Here is a 21,958-nt window from a genome sequence, read left to right as displayed (position 1 = left end):
CACCGATCGCACCAAATGCGAGTAGCTACTACCAACTACTACCGTGTGTGGCGGCAAACGACAATCGAATCCTTTGTGCTGCCGCTACTCCCGCCAAATCCAGACAAATATTGTTTCCGGCCATCACCGCGCGATCGACTTGTTCAAATCGTTTACACATTTCGGAGAGGTAAATTTGGTTTTCTCGGTTACCCGAGCGGCCTTCGAACAATGCGATCGATTGTTGTACCGGGGATCAGCGGTCTGGAAAATCCCAAGGTGTGAACCGTGAACCGATTTCGAATTTGGAAATGTTTACACTTACTACGTCAATAGTGGAAATTTAACCTATCCGAATACTCGTTAGTCACCCAGTATTCAATTAACCAAAAGTAGTAATCTTTCAATTTCCCACAAATTGTGATTGTTAATGCCCTGCCTCCGCTAACATATAGCCTCCCCCGTTCCGGAAACACTCAACCAGTTCCAATTACCGAAGGGATGGGTCCATGCTATTCGTGCTAGTGAGAAAAAAAAAACCTTGACACGCAATTCTAAAATAAACATTAACCCTTCACCAGTCTCTGTCCTCATTCGAATCGATTCAGCTCTCCATTAGAAAATGAGGTAATAAATTTGTTCAAATTTGTATATCTGAGTATCCCCTCCAAGGGGAAGAGGAAAATCAACTCTTTGTTTTCACTTTCCACCGGTGCGCGACGCACGGAATCGAACGGCACGGCGGAGTGGAGCGCCGTAGTTAGTTATCTCGAATTAATAAATTTCCCTCCTGAATCCTGCACCCTCTAGATCCCCACCGATGATGGTGGGAACCATCCACTCCGCAGTCGCTCAGCTGCCCATGGTTGCCCAGCACTCGATGTTTATGTGTCAGCAGGGTCGCCGCCGGGGCACAAAGACTGCCGACTGCCGTATAAGGATATCGGTTGTAAAACGGGACTGCTTTCCCAATAAGTGTATTTGTTTTTCTACGGACGTTTTGTTTTGCCGCGGTAATCATTGTTTCGGATTGGGGCTACCGGTTGAGTTACTCCCAGTGGTGCTGCCTTTGGTTGATCTTGCGCGGGACTGAGGTTTGCGCAGCGCAACCACACACCACGATTGCTGGTTCCTGTTTCGGTAGGGTGGAGGTGATTCTGGCGTTGTTTTACGATTTGGCTCTCCAGTTCGCAGACATTGTTAAAATTATTGTTCAAACATTTATTTCAGATAACATTTTTTTTCTGAAATTTCAGTGTCTGTTGATTCATTGCCGGTTTATGATTTCCGAATTATTGAGGGACATGATGTCCAAAAGAATCAAGTTTATCAGGCAATATTCGAAAAATTTGTTTGTATTATTTCATCTTCGTGAGAATAGAATTTCCAACCTATAATATCAAATACACTTCACCGTGGAAATAAACCACAGTTTTCGAGCCTTATGTTTAGAATCGCTGCTGTGAATAGAACCCATTTGTAATAAAAATGGTAACTTAAAAAAAAACATTTTTAACAGTTTTGCTGTTGCCGAGTTGTTGAAGTTTTGGAAATTCTCTTCAACCACATTGATTTTTTACATTGCAAAGTGTGTTCTAAGGCACTGACAAACTGTACAAAATTAGGTTTCAATTATAGGTCTTTTAAATATAACCACTCTGACAAAAATTATTAAACTTGTCCTTCAAAACAACCAATGGTGGGCACCATTTCGCTAATTCACTAACTAGGGACGCTAATTTTCAGTTAGCAGTTTAGCGATTTCGCTTATTTCATTCCAATCGGACTTTGGGAGGTCGTACCTCAAAGCGATAGAAGTTTCACTTTTTTGACCGGGAAAAAAAGCACAGCTAGTGGTGCGTGTAATGTTCGATATCATTGCTTTTCTTAATTGGTCAAAAAAAGGAAATTTCAACCGTTATGAGGCACGACTTCTCAAAGACCAATTGAACAGAAACTTTGCATGACTTTTTTCAAGAAGACGAAACTGTTGAACCTTATCGCTAAACGGAGTTCGAAAAGTCGATTTCCATTAGCACCCTAGTAAGTAGCACCATAATTCAATTATTTTCGTTTTAATAAGCAATAAATACAACCACATGACAGTCTACGTAATAATAAGTTAACGATTAGCGATTAGCGATAGTTCCGCTAATATGAGTTCAGCGTTTAGCGCTTAGCGATCATCGAGCTAAATTCTCCAGTTAGTGAATTAGTGATTAGCGTGGCTAAACTTACAGTTCGCGGTGCCCACCACTAGAAATAACTCTTAAAAAGTGTACTCTTTTTACTGTGTAAGTATCTAAAATCTAATTACGCATTTTACTACATAATTCGCAGCAGTACAAGATACCTAAGTTTTTGAAATATTGCAACCGAAATATTTCACTCGTAAGCAGCTCGTGTTTTTATTCTTAAAAAGACTATGATTGAATATGACATTTCGTGCGTAACGTAGTGCTTCAGATATCAGAAGCAAATTAAAAACACGTCTTCGAATCTTTTCAGAGAAGCGCCTCTTTTTACTTAGCTTAACTTCACTTTTAATAGCACTTTGTGATGCAATATTTATCATGTTTTTGAGAATCAACCAATCTCCAAAAAGCACACATTTACCGTCCGTAGAGAATATTTTATTTTTACTTGATTTATTAGTAATTCTCCAGTTGTACACCAAACGAAAATCTATTCTTCAGACATTTTAAGGTTTGATAAAAAACCTTAAACGCCTACGAAATACGGTATGGTGAAATAATTCATTTTCACCATACAACAAATATGGTGCTAAATCTACTTGCATTATGAAAACTAAAACAAATAAAACGTACATCGTTTGGTGAAAACTAACATCCGAACTCATAAGTGATCCCAAAATGACTCATTTCAGGAAAATATATCATTTCGATTAAAATTCAATAAAAGCGAAATTTCAACTTTTGTTTTCTTCTTCTAACCCTGGAAAGACAGTCTGCGTCAATTTGACTCCGTTTTTTTCCTAATCAATGAAGAAATATTTAAATCTGAACTCTGGTGCTCGTTATTTATAGTTAGGGTTGCCACCTGATGTGGATATCCTACCCAAAGATTTTGAAAGTCGTTAGCGGGGGGGGGGGGGGGAGGGGATGATGACTGCAAAAGTTAAAATTTCTTCGCTCAGAAAGAAAAATTTATTTACACAAAATTATTCTAAACTATTTTTATAAATAAATGAACTATTCTTTATTCATCTTAGCAGTTCCCAAAAGCCGATCGAACTCGGTGATTTTTGTGACAATGTCAGCTAAATAATCGGATTGAAATTATCAAATTGATAAATATTCGCCGTAAACTGAACAGCCGTAAAAAGCAAAGCCTTGGTGCTACATTCCGTATCGGGACTCGACCTTCTGTTTTACTATACACAGACTTCGCAGCCGACTGTTAAGGACTATTGCGAGGCTAGTGCTACGATCTTACTAACACTAACAGTCTCTCCCGAGCCGAGACTGGAACATACGACGATTGGCTTGTTAGGCCAACATCGTACCTGGAGACCAACTGGGAGACGAAATTCTTAAAAAATCCCAAAAACTCTTGAGATACTCAGCCTTATATCTGAGTTTTTTGGCTATTAAGTGCGTATGACTTATGACGTTTCCAGAGCAAGTTGAACATGATTTCGTTGGCTCAGCAAAATTTTGCTTCTACCCGGAAACTACCTCCCAGGCCCGGAGAAAATTCGCGTTCGCCCGGAGACCCTGAGATCACTTCCCAAACCCGGAGAATTCGGGTGAAACCCAGAGAGGTGGCAACCCTATTTATAGGTGTGTTAACACCGTAGTGACCATTCATCGATAATTTATGAAGAAAAACTTGCATTTTAACTATTCAAGAGTCGGGAGTCAATTTGACGCATGATTGAGGCAGGTAAACTTTTTTTGTATTGTGCCGTTTCAAATAAATGTTGTGAACAAAAAAATGCAAGCCTTCATGAAAGCAAATGTGGAATAAAAGCAGTAAAGAAGCAGCTGGCACAACACGTTAAATTATTTGTTTTACAAACATTGCAACATTTTTTTGTTTAAGCCTTTTTTTAAATAGTGGAACTCTAGCCTAAAAGAAGTTGTTCAGACGTTTGCAAGAGATAACCAGCAACACTAATAAATATTTGCTACTTTGAAGCGTTTTAAAGGTCTCCATTCAGCAGTGGCCGTTTTAGCCTAATAAAAGTTATTTAAACATTTCAAACGGCAACCCGGCAACTATCATTCTGCACGTGTTGTTCATATACTGCTTATATGCGTTTGAAGTCTTTTAAGGAGCAATTCTTTAGCTTTCATATACGCGAACGCTAGATCACCGGTTTGATGAAACATCCTTCCAAGCGCGTCATGTGGTTGGTTTATTGCAGTATAAATGTTTTTTAAACCGCACGCAAAACTTTTCCTTATTACTTTAGAAGCAATAGCGCAAAATTGCCATTTGGGTAACAAACCTATTACTTTAAAGGCAATAAAATTCTTCCCCAGTCGAGTAACAACACATACTTCCATATATTAAGCACGTGTTACGGGAGTACGACTATCTAATAATGGTCTTTTCAACCACATGCAAGATTTTTTCTGTCGAAACTGCTCCCTTTCTATCTCAAGCAAAGAAAAATCACACACCGTCGCATATGTTGCACATGTTACAAGTTTCTTCAATCTCCAATTCATCCGGTGTGCGTGTATTAGTTCGCATACGGAGTAGAGAAAAAATATGACAAGAGCTGCCAAGCAGCATTTTCCCCGTCATAGAGTATGCAAACGATGATGATTTCAAAGACTTGAAATGCGTCTTGAAATGACATCACGATCTGTAAACTGTAAACTGCGAGAAAAACAAAAACATCCGCTTTCCTGCAAGATATCTAAAACACATACTCATTGGTTCATGGAAACTCATTTGCACCTGTTTGAAAATACAATACTCGTGCCTAACCAGACAATATTCGCGACTTCGGCAACTCTGGTCAGACAGTATTACATATTTCCATTTCAAGTAAACACTGGGGGACGAAACGAAAGTGTTTCTAATTGGACATTTGAGGTTGACGGTTGAGATTATGATTATGTGTGGATGAAAAATGAACGTGATCGTTGCATCAATACAAATGCAGCGAGTGAAGTCTTGCTAACACATGCATTGCGGTGCTTGGCTGTATGTTCTCCTCCAGAAACACATACAAACGTGTGGCCGGCATAATTTTTATTACTTTTTGTTTGTTACCCTTTGTGTATAATGCGCAATCATAAGACACAATAAGTAATGAAAAATTGCCCTTAAGTAATAAAATGTTCCCCGTTTGCGTTGGGTGTAGGTATGAATTTTGAGAGCTACGAAGAGCTGAAGCTATTGTGATTTATCGACTTTTTAGTTTAATTTGTATTTTATCAGTTGAATTTTTAGAATTTATATAGCAATTTTACTGTTTTATATTTGTAATTGTGGGTGAATGAATACGTAGAGTTTAGAGTCTTAATAATTTAGTTTTATGCTTATTTTTATCCACCGGTTTGACGTAACTTTCATTAGTAGCAAATCAATCTTCAGTCAGCCAGCCTAAAGGGGCTTCACCTCTTAGTTGAACATTCACAAATAAGACCCAGGCGAACAAAGTCCAATGTTCTTCGAAACACAAAACCCGAAACCCTAAAAATAAAGTCCTAAGTGACGCATTCGTATGAACAAGACAGCCTCTGTTTATTTACAAACATTTTAGTAAAAAATTAGTTTATTTTTCCTCTACCTTCAACCAAAAATACATACGAAACACATCTGTATGAATCTACCTCTACACGTCAATGATCAAAGAAAGAAAATACAACGCCGCCTACATGTCAAAAACAATTGCAGTTGAGCATATAGTATGCCAACGCAAACAACACGAACAGAAAAAAATCTAAATAAATCGTATCACTTATTTCGCACGAAATCCTCCTAAGGCTGTATATTCCAATAGTTCTGTTATTTGAAACACCAACACTTGTAATTTTAGTTGATTTCACCATTTATTTTCGCGCAAAACACACTTGAAAAAATTACGTGGAGATAAAAACGCGCACAAACACTCGGCCTTGTTGCCAGTTTCCTCTCTCTGCGAAAATCTGATTTTCCTAATGTTCAATATAAATATAAACTAAAACGGTCCGATATATTTTGAACTAAATTTTCTGAATTGGTATACATTGAAACTATGTTGATTCCGTGTATGGAATAACAGATGTTAGAAGTCTGTTGTTAAATAAAGATGTGAATGATGATGAGAAGTGTCCAATAATTTCAACAAGTTCCGAAACCTGTAATTGGGGCCCGGGTGGAGTCTTGTGTGAGAGCCCCAAAAAAACCAAAACCGTTTTTGAGCGTACGTATTTGAAACCTATATTTGTCTTCGAGAACTCAACAAAAATTGGTCAGAAATTTTTCGAACATCTTCTTACAAGATTTCTCCAATGAAAAGTTATATATTATTGTATTCACGCTCAATTCCTTCAGGTTATTTCATACAAGCAATCTAACAATATCAAATTTGATAGCCTCTCTTTCTTTATAGCCGCCGCAACCTATTTTCAATAATTTTGACGTAGGACTACGTTTATCTGGAAGTTAGGTACCTGAATTTGAAAATCTAGTAATTCAACCAGGGAAAAGTAGTCAAGTTTTGAGCGCTTATATTTTAGTCATTTATAATCAGGTTATCGAGGTTTAGGTATCAATCAAGCAGAAATTCTTTTACGGTTAAATTTATGTAACAAAAACAACCTTTTGTTTGAGATACACTATTGAAAAATTGGTAAAAAAAAAACATCGATTGTCTAAATCATACAGAGCAGTCAATCACTACCTCTTTTCCCAAGCACAGCCGACACTAACGGATACAATCGATCTGACTTTTTAAACGATTTGGTTTTGTTGTTGTTGTTTTACTCCGTCACTTTCTGTTTTCAATGCTTTTTTACTTTCCTTACCATTCCCTATTCTTCTTAACTCCTCCCTTACTGACTGAACTGAAATAACTGATGAAACCTTGATATAAAAGGTATCATTCGGACATTTTGCCCCATCATTTTCATTCCAAAACCGTACCAATGACATACGGATGCTAGGTGCTAGCCGCTGAAAGGAGGAAAGACAAAACAGTACCGGTCATCTCGTGCCAGGCTTCACCCGTACTGCTGGCGGCTGTAAGTAGTACATGCTTACTACAAAAGTACTGAAATCGTTCTGGTCTCAAATACCAAATAGGTTTGTATTCGCTGCCTACTGAGAAAAAAACAATACACCGAATTCGCTAGTTCAAATGTTTGTCTTGTCACTACAAGCTACGAACATATGCTTTTCTTATTTGAATATCCGGGAAGTGGAAATGACAATATAAATAAGGTTTCATTCATATATTTTATTGATAGTAATTATTGTTCAAAGCGCAAGTAAAAATGCACTATTAAATAGAAAATATATAAAATATCGTAGTCCTACGTCATGCGGTCGTGTCATTGATAGCACCCTCCTGCTATTCTTTTTTAATACCTTTCCCCAGTTGCTTTTGAAATCATTAGACTCATCATTAGAACAGACTCATCATTAGAACAGTTAATTTTTCCTTAATTTGCGATCGGCTTCAAATGTCTATTATAATTTACAACACAATGAGACGCTCAAGAAAAAATCTCAAACTATAAAAAATATTAATTCAGTCTATTTTTCAGGCACTAATTATTTGAATAAAATTGAGCGTGTTTTTACTGTTGTCCAGCAGGGACTCAAATTCTTGACCTAATCTTAACTTGGTCGCAATTCTTTGTAACGCTCTCAAAATAACGCTAAAATAAATGGCAAAAGGTAGAAGAGTCTCGAGCAATCGGAACTCTTTAGCTCTGTAATGTAGAATCTCCTACAGATATATATCTAAACCGCAGGTGAATATGGCTGGACATACAGATTCTCCTTATTATGAGAAGGTGGCCGGTTCATCTCCTCCCACTCACGCAGTGAACCATCTAAAAGAGATGATTTACGCCGGTCGGGTGCTGGTTTAGGTGAGTAATGATATTCTCCCTTCTTAGGGTATTTTATTAGTAGAGTGTATACGACTCCGCCATTTTGATTTTATCTCCCTAATGTGTGAAAATCCATTTCTTCCGTTCCTCCCATTCTGCCGGCAACACTTCCGAACCGTCAAACTATGAGTTATAATCTTTCTCGCCAAAATCTTCTCGGAAGGAACAGAAATCGACAAGTAAGCGTCACTTTTGTGCGAACAACCGTAGCGACTGGCCGCGTTTTAAAATAAATAGTTTTGAATCCATCGCAAAGTTTTATTGCAGCGTGTTTAGTGAAATCCTTTTGACTTTACATCGTCAGAAGTAAGATACGAGATGGCTACCCGTTAAAAACAAGGCCGATGGAGTGGCTGCAGGAGCGATATATCGAATTCTGGAAAATTGTCCCTTCTGCACAAACAACACATATCACATATCGATAGTGGTTCTGCCGAAACTGCCTTTCTGGAAACTTACGCATTCGACAGAATAGACGAATTTCCGATCTATTCAAAGATGGAATAAGGGCATCAACACGAGCTGCTCGAAGTGATCAATGAGAATTCCGAATTAACTTCGCCAATTCCGGTGCGGGAACATTCTTAGGTTAAGATATAAGGTTAAGGCTGACTTTCGATGCACAAATAAGTTTCGGTCCGATCATATTCGACAGAGTTGAAGTTGATAACATAATTGAAGAGCTGCTATCCGTGGGCACTATTCGGCCGAGCAATTCCCCGTATTTATTTCCGGCTGTCTTAATGATTAAAAAATTCGGTGAGCGACGATTGTGTGTTGATTATCGGGCTTTAAGCTAAATAACGGTGCTCTATAGTTGTCCTATTCCGCCTATAGATGGTCATTGGAAGCGGATTGAGGGAAAGAAGTTTTTCTCAGTTTTGGACTCTAAGAGTGGGTTTCGTCAAGAAAGCAAGGCTCTGGATTCCGTTCCGCATGCTGCTTTTGTAGCACCTTCTAGGCAGCACGAGTGGGTGATGATACATTCCAGGGGATGGAAAGTTCGGCTGTATTTTGAAGATTCACTAACATGATACTAGAAGTGCTTCGGATTATTCTCTTACTTCAGTCGCTTAGTTTCACTGTTTGCAGGCGCAGTGTCATGTATGCCCGAAAGATGGTTGAACGACTGCGAACGGGCTTGCGAATCGATTCGAGGAGATAAATATTTCCGACTGAAGAGTGTACGCCGTCTTATGGAGCCAGGTACCGAGGATGAATTGTTCCTACGCATCGATCTTTCCAACAACTATAACGATTTTCGAGTACATTTTTTGCAGTACCAACCTGTCACAATGGCAGAAATAATCGGGAAACTAAAGAAGGAACTTCGTATTCCGTTTACTAATCCAGAGTAGGATGCCGGTAACCGATCATTGGTCAGGAATGGCTGAGTTGTAGTGTTATATTCCCATCTTTTGGTAGTTATTTAATAGAGTGTAAACGATTCCGTTTTTACGTTCCTCTAATTCCTCTAGCAACACTTCTAAACTGTCAAACTTTGAGCGATTGTTTTTCGCGCCAAAAACTTCTCGGGAGGAACAGGAATCGACAAATTAGCGTCACTTTTGTGTGAGCAAAGCGGTGAACGGAATCAGGGATCAGAGTGTGCCAATCCCAGCCATGTAACGACAGGAAAGGGAATCTGATTACCGATGAGATGCTGGTGGCCATGCGTTGGTAACAACAGGTGTTGTTGAACAGCAAAAAGGATAGAGCCATCGACAGAATCAGAAGAGCAATAGTGGATAATAGACAAGCTGTAGATTCACCGAACTTGAGCGAAGTCAGGGAAGCTTGTAGAGAGCTATAAACACAAAACATCTGGAAAGAACGGCCTCTCAGCCTACTCATCTTAAAAGTTTGGGCCGAGGACAAGCTATCAGTGGACTGGTCGGGCGTACTTTTTTGCTCAGTCTATAAAAAGAGCCACCGACTCGATTGCAGTAATTGTCGAGGTATTTCACTCCTCAATTCTGCTTATAAGATCTCCCCGGAATCTTGTTTAATAGACTAAGGCTGTTGAGGCCTATATTGGAGAGTACCAGTGCAGTTTTCCGGGAAAGGTTCACCTCGTGTCGAATTCTCGATCAGTTCAGAGAAGTAAACTTGCAGACTCATCATCTGTTCATAGATTTCAAGGTGGTATACGATTCAGTTAAGCGCAACGAGTTATGGCATAATAGAAAACTAATTAAGCTTATTCGTGTCACCCTTAGTCAGTATAGCGAGCGTATTTTCGAACCCATTTGGGACTTTGGACGGATTGAAGTAAGGTGAGGTAAGGTACTCTACGGCTAAAAATGTTTGTTGATTAAGAAGGCCGACCGGCGAGCACTTGGAGTCTTCGAGCGGCGGCAAACTGGAGAATGGAGGGTGGCGCAGGTGCTTGAACCACGAGGTATACCAAGCAGCACGAATGTTGGAGTAGCGACTAGCGAAGACAATATTCAAAAGGAAGGCTGACAGAAATTGACGCCTTTGTGGTAGACCCCATACCCGTTAAATGTGTGGTGTGGATAATTGGGATTGTTAGGAGCGATTGGAGAGGACTAGCCCAAGATCGAGTAATTAAGGATTCGGAAGGGTAGTCAATGACTTGTCAACATAAAAGAAAAGTAAGTAACCAGCATCTTACAGTATTAATAGTAGAAATTAAAGGCAAATTTTTTCTCTTCCAATACATGGAGATAAATCAATAACTAATTCAGATGTATCTCTAAAGTAATATGTGTCGATATTTCTACTGTGAATTTTGGAAATTCACGTAGGGATTTGGAATGGAACTAAACCGAAAATTTTCTGAAACAGGGTAGGAAACTTTTTTAATTAAGAGCAAATTTTGTAGAAATTTTAAGTTTTTAAAGAACCGAGCATTACAAAAAAAAATCACTTCCAGGACTTATAATTCATTCTACCCATCTAATTTCAACCACCACCCTACGGGTGGCTATCTGGGACAACCATCGCACTCCTTCGAACTCGAAACAGTCGTACACATGCAAACACATCAATTAAATTAATTAAATCAAGATATAAACCACGGCCAAAGTGGTCTCGAGCCGCCGCAACTGTGGTGGTAGCTTTTTAAGTGCACCTATCGGCGTGAAAAGCATTTTCTACTGTTGCTGCTTGCCATCCGCCAGGCAAGGGGCAAACAATCACTTTGCCTGAGCCACACGTGCGCGTGTAGGCGTGTGTTTGTGTACCTTTCGCTGATTTCCAATTTAGAACATTGTAGTTTTTTTTTTTCTATTTACATAATAATGATAGTTTTCTCGGTATGACACTAGTCTGCTGGTTGTCTAATACTCGAGAGAAAAAACCTGCGTAATTTACAGGTATAGTCGGTAACGACAGACGACACTCAGCACGTTTCGTTCCATCACGGATTGCTGGTGGGTAATATGATTTTAATTGTTTGGTGAAATCATAAATTTATGACGCGACTGATGGAGGCGCACGGTTTACTCGCTTCAGTCCAGATTACAGAGCGTAATGGAATTGATTTTTTGTTTCTCCTTACTTTGTGCGGCATATTGTATGAATCACACGCCACTTATGTTATGCTGTGATACCTTGGCCGCGGCGGGAGACGACAAAGCCACAGCACCCGAAACAGCGAACGATACAACTTTCCGCCGAACACCGAAAAAGGAAGCAACAGTTTTGTTCGAATTGAAAGAGAACAATTGCAAACATGCCAGCGGACAGCGCCGCGGCCGGCCGTTCGAAACGACTGTGTTCGAACCGCACCATGCGGTTTGGTGAGCCGTTTCTGGCTGTGCAGTTGCATGTTATCATGCCCATAATTACCGGTGAACATTAATTTCGTTTCATTTGAAAGTGGCTGCGACTTTCGGTGGTCCCTCATCGATTGGTGCGGTTAATTTCATTAGTTTGAAATATAATGATATCTCAACAATGTTTAAGCAAAGGATTTCAACTAATAACAAAGTTGCAGTAAACAAATGATTTTGAAAAAAAAAGAATAATCATTAAACACAAGTTTTTCCACAAACTCTTTTGTAATCACAACAATGAATCAAGCTATAACAAGATACGTTTTCCGACACCTATTATAAAGCGAACCGAGCAAAATTCCGAACCGAACTCGAGAAGAGGGCAAGACACTCGCTGACCATACAGATCGTGCTAGCAACACTACTGCGGTGAGATCCCAGCAGGGGCGCCATCTGCCAGGGCATCCCTTATGTCAGGCACCCTGTTTCGTGTAGCGTATTACCTCACTTCGTTCCCACCACGATGACCACGCGCCACGATCGTACAGATTTTGTTTATCCCACAAATATACACACCCCAACAAACTGGCGCACGGACATGCCGGCACTAAAAAAGCGGCAGCTGAAAATCACTGACCCCCTTCTTGTCCAATGTGGCAGACGCGCTTCCGAAATAAAAGATAAAAAAATCCAAGGCGCACGAATCGAGCGCAAAAAATTATGTTGGCTCGTGCTTTTCATTATTCATTTGAAACCGCAACAACAAAAAAAGCACACTCGCCCCCCTGCCTGCCGATCGGCAGTCAAGTTCAAGAATCTTTCAGCCTCTCTTCCGCGCCCTGATTGATCCTCGCCTCGTAAAAGGTGGCAGGCAGATGCTGCGCTGCTAACCCACCACAGCCAGACGACCACAGTAAGGCGCGAAATGGTTGGCACGCAAATGTTTGTGTGTACCAAATTTGCCTGATTGATGCGGTTTTTCCGCCGTGTCATTCTTGGAAACCAGGATGAAAAATACAAAAAACTGAAAAGGACACACGATCACAATACTCACCGGTGTGGATGTACGTGTGCTTCTTCATGTCGGACTTCTGGTGGAACCGCTTGCCGCAGTACTGACACGGGTACGGCCGGGTGTCGCTGTGGATCAGCAGATGAGTCGATAGCGTGCTGGAGCGTTTGAACGTTTTGCCGCACTGTTTGCACTGTCGGCCAGCATGCAGCAGCGATAGAGATGGAGAGAGAGAGAAAAACATGAAAACACAAAGTGGTTAGTAAAGGGGGAAATATTAAAATAATAAAATTTACATTTTCTGTTTTACTTTGGTGGCTGGCTACGGGGTAACATTCTTGAGTGAGGTTAATTTAAGCGGGAGAAGAAAAAATACAGCTGATAAGCGCTGTTTGATTGTGGGCCAGACCCGTGACAAAGTAGTGATTATGTGATTTGGTTTTGTTCAGATATTTTTCGCTACAATTGTAATACTGTGGGAAAAATTTTGAAAGTGTATTCCATTACTATTTTGTAATTATTATGGTTCATGAATCTTTACCAATCTAGTCAATATTGTTCTAACCCAATAGTTTTGGAGAGTTTGCTTCTATGTGTGACTAAGGCTAGCTCCAGTACTACACCTAAGTTTATTTATATCTTTACGAAATTGGGTAAAATTTGTAGGAGGAGGAGAAGAAAAATTTGTCATCATAAAAAAATATGTTCGGGAAAAATACTGGAAGTATTATTCAACAGCATTGACTAAACATGAAAAATCCTTAATGAAAGCCTTGAGTGACGTGAAAGGGATTTTTAATATAATGGTGCTTATTACGGGAGTCACTTCACGGTGAAATATATTTCACTCTCACGCTCACTTCACTTTTTGAGACCTATTCCCGATTCCACCTCAAGTGAGGTGACAAAAATCACCTTCGTGAAGTGAGATTGCCAATGAAGTAAAGTTGAGAATAGGACAAGTGATATGTGGGAGTTTCCCCTGCTCAAAAATTTCTAAGTCCCGGAAAGTCGATTGAGCTGAAATTTTGTACGAGGACATTTTTCGACAAGAGGAAACTTTCGAGCCCTACCGCTAAACGAAATTCGAAGGTCAATTTATCCCTTACGTTCCATTGGCCGCAGCTCAAAAATTTGTAAGTCCCAGATAGCCGATTTTTTTCAAGAAAAAAAAGCTTCGATTTGTTACTGGAGACTGGATTAGGTAAAGCAAGCAAGCAAATAACTAGAGACCCGCTATAGCCATGTATGCTTGTAGGTTAAAAGAAGCTAAACAGGCAATAAAAACAAGTCTAAATTGATCGAAAACGGTATGCATTACAATGTCTAAAATAGTTAACGTTGCAATAAAACTCTTTAGAAGAGAGCAGTGGAGTCTTGAGAGCTCAAAACATGATAAAATAATTGAAATAAATGAAAGAAAAAAATTTAATCAATCTAATGATCGGAAACAGTAACAAACGAACTTGAAATTGAGTTCAGGCAAGCCTCACAAGTTAATCAACATTTTTTTAATTTCACCTGGATAACAAGAAGTACTACTTGTACGCTGACCATTTATTTTTTGTCAAGAAGGGCCACTAACTGAACCTTCTATGTAATTCCAGGTTCACAAAATGCTTTATCAACAATTCAAACAATATCTTTTTCTTCAAGGCCACCAAAATAATAAAAATGAATATTTATTAGAGTTTACTATAGGACTCAAATCCTAAAACTGGCTTAACATAGTCTCATATCACATCGACACCAGAAGCCATTTTGAATTCCAAGATGGCGACATTAGGTTTATGGAAAACAGCCCAAAATGACCAAATTACACCGATTCCAAAAATGGGAAAATGGGATGATGCTGAAAAACCAGGACGCAACACACAAACTTTACTAACCATTCTCCTTTTTATTTAAAAAAACTCAAGCGACCAATAAAAAAATCCAATATGGTGACTTCCGCTTATTGAAGTTAAGCCTCAAAAGCTCATATATATTTTAGTTTGGGTATCTCCGTAACCAGGATAATACCAAGAAGCTGAGTATCAATTGCTATCTTGAATTCCAAATGGTGATTTCTGGTTTGTGGCAAACGACTACAGCCAGAAAACATTTCAAAGTTCAAGATGGTTATTTCTGGTTTCTAAAGAACTATGTAGAATAGTCAAAACCCATGCAATATAAATTAGGTAATGTATAATTAATGGAATTACTTAAGCTATTTTCAAACAATTTATTTACCATTAATTTCGGATCACATGCGAACAATTAACGTTTATTGAAGCAATATCTTCATCTAGTTAACAGAAAAAAATATTTATAGTAAATCCGACGAGAATCCGTTAAAATATATCGTTTTATCTGACCACAGAATTTTTTTCCTGATCGGAACAGGGTGATCGAAAGGTATTATAATCGGATTAGCACTTTTATTTCAGAATAATTTTGGGGGTGGAGGATACAATTCAAATGCCTAAAACTTTTGATAACATTTGAAAATGGGCCTTCTTGAGAAAAAAATGTTTTCTTACGCAAACTGTTCCATGAATTGTACTTTGAAATCCATCATTATATCGAGCACAGGCAAAATGAAGCGGTGAAGTCTCAGAAGTAAGCTGTTCCGTTCATTATACAAAACAGGCCTTTGCAATAATTTCAATAATTCCAACTTCAAATCAAATATTTCGCACTAGAGGTTTTTCTATGGCCAAAAGCCACCCAGTCTAAAAATGATATGGACAGACAGAAATCAACCCCAGAAAACAATTTTAAGCCCAAGAAGGTTACTTTTAGTTTCAGAAGAACGGTGCTGAATCGTCAAAACCCATGGAATAAAAGTATTTTCAGAATCGGGATAATATCCGGATGTCGAAAATCAACTCAAAGCATCATTTTGAAATCCAAAATGGCGAATTACAATTTCTATAGAACAGTTTTAACCGATTAAATACCACAAAATGTAAGTGTTTCAAGAACGAGGAAGATGCCCAGAGCAAGATCTCGTCCCCAGATGCAATTTTCAAGTTCCAAGATGGTGACTTTTAGTTGCTGGAAAACAGCATAAAAAATATACAAATGATAATCAATATTATCATATTATCATGCCATTTCGATGGATGGATGGATAGATAACACTGAACATTTTTGTGAATTTGGCAGCCTCTAGCGAGCTTGGAAACGTGTCTAAAGGCAGCAGAGCAATTGCTTGCCGAGTCCGTCACTTGTATGTTTGCTTACGAAAAAACAATATCTCTGAATAACTTGCGCACTTCTACCTTGGACAGGAGTACCAAAATTCACAGGAACGAAAAAAAACTATAATCTTTTATATTTTTTTCGTTTGAGTTCTAGGCAAACCAACTTCATGTTCATGATATTTTGCAAGTGTTGGATAACTTAGATGCCTCAAAAGGTCCTGGATCTGACAGAATCCCGCCAGTATTTATGAAAAATCTTTCATCGGGACTCACTGCTCCATTGTTCTGGTTATTCAACATGTCACTGGAACATGGAAGCTTCCCAAAAAAAATGGAGAGCTCATTTCTAATGCCTGTTTCCAAATCTGACCGGGAATCTGACATATGTATTTCTTGAATGCAATGGATAACGGAAACCACGTAGAAGCCTTTTATACAGACTCAAGCAAGGCATTCGATCGCATAGGACACCAATGCTACTTCTCAAATTGCAAAATATTGGGCTTGAGCCAGAATTTGTGAAGCAGCTTGAATCATATTTAACTAACTGCCAACAAATAAATAAATTTAACGGACGAACCTCAAAAACGATTCTGGTGTGCTACAAGGCTCTCACTTAGGACATCTTTCTTTCAAGTTGTACGTTAACGACATTTCCTTTATTTTCATAGAACTAAATGTGTTAATTTATGCAGACGACATGAAGTTCTTTTTGAAAATCAAAAAAGAAGAAGACAAAAATTTATTCTAGAATGAAATACACTTAAAGGGTGGTCGGTAAAAAAATGGTCAAGTTCAATTGACCATTTTTTTCTATGTTTGAAAAAAAAGTTGGACACCTCTCATTTTCAAGATGTTTGATTTTGACGATTGCTCTCCAGTTGTGAAAATGGTGTCGATGCGAGAGAAGCAATGCAACGCCTTGGTGCTACATTTCTATTCGGAACTCGACCTTCTGTTTATTATATACAGACTTCGCAGCCAAAATGTTGCTCGCATATCGCGAGAATCCGAACTACTCGCACCCCCAAGTTAGGCGTCATCCATTAATTATGTAAGGGCTTTTTTCGAAATTTTCGACCCACCCCCCTTCCCCCCCCAAAATAAGGCTTAGTAAAATTTTGCATTACTCCTCTACCCCCCCCCCCCCCCACGAATCTTACGTAATATTGTCTTTTTAGGGAAAAAAAATTTTCGAAGGTAGAACTTTTTTTTTACACATAGCATAATCGGAGAGGATAACACAAAACAAGTTAATACAGTTAATACTACGTTAAGTAAACAAAATTCAAAATTAAGTAGAAATGAAGTAAAGCACGCAATCACCCAGCGACGGCGAATTCACTGCTTTCCCAAGGTTCGACTGTTAAGATCGCAGCGATAAATAATTCAACTAATTTGATTTTTTTTTTAGTTTTGTAAACTTTTTTTTCAGTTTTTTTTATTTTTTTCAATCTTACGTAAGATTATCTTGAATCCCCCTCTCCCCCTTCGTAAGCATTCGTAAGAAATTCGGATACCCCCCCTCTCTCCCTAAACCCTTACGTAATTTGTGGATGACCCCTTAGCGAAATTATTGAATGTGGCCAAATCAACCGTCACTAAACGTAATAAAAGTATTTGGAGAACGTTTGTCCAGGAGAACAACATCAAGGTAAGAACGAATTCCGAAGGCCGCAAAAACGACGAAAAGAGTGGCCAGCAGTTTCAAGTGGAATCCCTACATTTTCGTCCGAGATCTCGCAAGCAAGCTGGGAGTGTCGTTTATGCAAGGGCTGGGCCCTCCCTGTATCATTTTTTTGGTGCAGGATAAAAACGAAATTGAAATTTTGTTTAGAAATCACTGTTACTATAAGTAGTGTTACTAAAAAAATGTCAAAAATGCCAAAACATTCAAAAACGCCGAAAATATCAGAAATGTAAAAAATGTCAGAGATATCAAATATGACAAAAAATGACAAAAAAGTCAAAAAATGTCAAAATATGTCACAGAATGTCAAAAACACATAAATGTCAGAGATGTGAAAACAACTGAAAATATTAAAAAAATCTAAAAATGTTCAAAAATGTTAGAAATGTCAAAAATGTTAAAATAGAAAAAAATTACAGGAATTTGATTTATATAAAAAATGTCAAATATTAGGCAAAATGTTAAAAAATGTCATAAATTGTCAAAAATGTAAAAAACTGTTAAAACGTCAACAAATGTCTAAAATATGTCAACATATGTCGAAAAATGTCTACAATATATATATATATATATATATATATATATATATATATATATATATATATATATATATATATATATATATATATATATATATATATATATATATATATATATATATATATATATATATATATATATATATATATATATATATATATATATATATATATATATATATATATATGTTGTTACAGAGAGATTCGACTATAGCGAGATTTGTCGTTTTAAAAAATGTTGTTTTAGAGGGATTCAACTGTATGCCAATAAAATCAAAATATATTAAAAATGTCAAAAAAAAAATTGAAAATATCAAAATAAATGTCAAAAATATCAGAAATGCCAAAAACGTGACAATGTCAAATATATCAAAAACGACAAAAATGTCAAAAATGTCAAAAATGTCAAAAATGCCAAAAATGTCAAATATGTCAAAAATGTCAAAAATATCAAAAATGTCAAAAATGTCAAAGAATGGTAAAACATCCAAAATGTCATAGGGTATCGAATGTCTTCGTCAGTGGTTTTCTTCGGCAGTTTCTCTGCAGCAATTTTATGCAAAAGGGGCCGAAGAAAACCACTGATAAAGACGTTCGATACCATATCTAAAATGTCGAAAATGTAAAAAAATAGAATGTTGCCAATGTCAAATCTATATGTATGGCAAGAAAGTCAAAAATGTTCAAGAAGACAAAAACGTAAATAATTTTTAATGAGGAACAACAGGTGAAAAATGTCACATATACCAGGAATGTCAAAAACGTCAAATATGTCGAAAATTTCAAAAATGTTTATAATGTCAAAAATGTAAGAAGATCTCAAATGCTAAAAGTTACAAAAAAATAAAATATATCAGAGCTGTCAAAAATTTCAAAAAGGTAGAAAATGTCAAAAATGAAAAAATTTCACAAATAAAAAAATTTCAAAAATTACATAGGGCAGCGGCTTATTATCGTCTGGTTTGTCCAACTATCGTCCGGAGGGTTCTTTTGCACTAATGTTTTGCAGGAAGATACTCTGCATCATGAAGAACCATCATGCACGCATTATGCATCAATAATGCTTTAGAACGTTATTTACTCTCATGACGATAGTTGGTAAAACCTGACGATAATAGACGATAATGGTATACCCAATATATTATAAGTGTCAAAAATTTCCGAATGTTCAAACATGGAATACATACTTGGACAAGTTTAATTACAATTTGATTATATATAAGAGAGAAGTATCCTAATAATATTTTTTCGTGTTTTTAAGTTTTGATTGGATTTAGTTAGTCTGAGAAGTTCCTGATACATTTCATATGGTATATGTCGAATGTTTTTTTTTTCTTTAAACTATAATCTTATGATTCATTTTTCTGTATTTCTGAAAACTTAAATCTCTCATTCAACATCCTCTGGTCGAACAACTAATTTCCATGTTCATTCAATTCACTGTTCTTCTACTAAACTTCGTAATTTTAAATCAGTTTTGCATAATACTTTCAATTTGAAAGGCACCAAAATCCAAGAAAGAACGAGTGCACATAAATGAGAAATAAACTAATTTCTAAATGATCACGAAAGTAAATATTTGAAAATACCTCGGAAAATATATTAGAGTTTTAGAAGAACAGAAAAAAATAATTAAAATCAATGAAACAGAAATATCGAAAACGACTGGAGTTTTAAAAACGTCAAAAATGTCGAAAATGCATTAATTGTAAAATCGTTAAATTGTCTTTTTTTTTTTTTTGAAAAGGTAAAAATATTTAAAATGTAATTACGACGAAGAAAATCTGATTACAATAAAAAATTAGTGTGTTCTGCTAGTTTCGTTTAAAAAATACTCATTACAAGAAATATTCAAACCTTTTAGAAAGAGGTTTATAGTTCGAATTTAGTTTCCCTTCAGCCGGAGTTGCAAGATTGAACACGCGTGTTGTATTGTTACGTGGCTGAGAGTGCTGCTATCTGCTTTCATCCGATACAAGAAGAGCTTCCATGACTGAGAGCTTCACTGTTTGCCAACACGAAATGAGAATCTTTTTCGTACATTTAAATATTTTGAATATGAATAAAATGACTTTTTATATAATTAATGCATTATAGTTTCTGCTCCTTTTCCGATAACTTCGAAAATATGAGGTATAAAAATAAACTTCCTTCAGTGAAATTGTGCGTTTTATTATAGCTAACAACATTGTAGAGTATTGAAAAATTGTAGAAAATCACTATAAAAACTTTTATTCACAAAAGTACATTTTGATAGCCAGATAGAAGAATGGTTTTGTTCGATAAAGTTTTATTGTTATAAAATGTGCTCCAACATTGTCTAACAAAGTAGATTTTTTATGCAAAAATGAGAAAAGTAAAATTCGTTTCTCACTTTTAACTGGACTCAAAACAAAGTTATAACTTCTATAAAAACGAAAATAATTAATGGAACAACTTTGCTGACACTATGGTTCTAATATCAGTTTTTTGTGTCAAAATAATTTCGATCACGCATATGCAGCTTTGGTGATAGTGTGACGTAGTGGTAACATAATATGCATTTTCTGGCGAGCCCTACTAAAGTAAGGCGTGGTTCTACGTCAACAATTTTCTTAGCATTTTTTCCTCTGTGTGGACTCATCACTGCGACCAGAGATTAGATCTATTGTGATATATATTGCCCAGGTGTTTTCTGTATTCCGCACTTCATATTATTGGCAGTATCACTATTGAAGTGAATGATACGCTTTTCATTTGTGTGTGAGAATTCACCCTTTTGTTTTCAAGCTTACTGCTCTACTATACCGAGCCTCTTTCTATAGACCGTTCCGATAGTAATAAATACACTTACGATCAACCGTCATTTCAAATAACGTGCAGTATTCAACCAAACGTTGGCTGCGTCCTGTTGTTTACATCCAAAAGAAACAGATGCTGTCATTTTTTCTAACATTTAGTGCGAAATTTTGAAAATGCGTGGCTTTTCTCCCGAGCAAAGAAAGCGAATTGTGCACAAATGGGGCACCGTGAGTGGTCTTTCTATAAGAAAATTAGCCAGAGAAGAAGGTATAAGTGTCGGAGCAGTTCAAACCGCATTGCGGAAGTATTGTGAAGAGTGCACATTTACTGATACCCCAAGACGTGGTAGAAAACCCGGGCCTGTTGATCCCACAATGGACAAAAAGGTAAAGGAATACTACAAACGGCATCCTTCAGTATCAGTACGAGATGTGGCGAGAAAGCTTGGAACCTCGGCGAGTAACGTTATGCGTGCCAAGGGAACAATGGGTCTGCAGACCCGTCGGAAGCAGAAGCAGCCAAAACTAAATTCAAAACAAGCTGAATCTGTGAAACCGAGAGCTCGGAAGCTTTATGACAAACTTCTGACCAAAAAAATGGGGTGTGTTATCATGGATGACGAAACCTACATATAACTGGACTATAAGACTCTGCCAGGACCGCAATTTTATACATCACCGAAGAGAAAAGATGTCCCTGGACCAATGAAAGCCATTCACATCGAAAAATTTGGCAAGAAGGTAATGGTTTGGCAGGCCATTTGTGAATATGGGAAAATATCTCGTCCATTCATTACGAATGACCCAATGAATGGTAAAATTTACGTGAAAGAGTGTTTGCAGAAAAGGTTGTTACCCATGGTTAAGCAGCATAACAATCCTCCAATCTTTTGGCCCGATCTTGCTTCCTGCCATTACTCTAAGGATGCACTAGGGTGGTATAAAA

General features: G+C 37.4%; 1 protein-coding gene across 1 annotated transcript in view; it reads right to left on the bottom strand.

Annotated features, from left to right (window-relative positions):
- LOC129722115 (zinc finger protein sens) overlaps positions 1-21,958 on the bottom strand; it is a 49,282-nt gene that overhangs the window by 2,827 nt on the left and 24,497 nt on the right. The window contains exon 5 of the mRNA XM_055675351.1: positions 12,858-13,008. Within this exon, the coding sequence (XP_055531326.1) occupies positions 12,858-13,008 (151 nt within the window). The remainder of the gene's footprint in view (positions 1-12,857; positions 13,009-21,958) is intronic.

Source organism: Wyeomyia smithii, chromosome 2, assembly GCF_029784165.1.
Source record: "Wyeomyia smithii strain HCP4-BCI-WySm-NY-G18 chromosome 2, ASM2978416v1, whole genome shotgun sequence".
Classification (NCBI taxonomy): domain Eukaryota; kingdom Metazoa; phylum Arthropoda; class Insecta; order Diptera; family Culicidae; genus Wyeomyia; species Wyeomyia smithii.
This window is presented reverse-complemented; position numbering and strand designations above follow the sequence as displayed.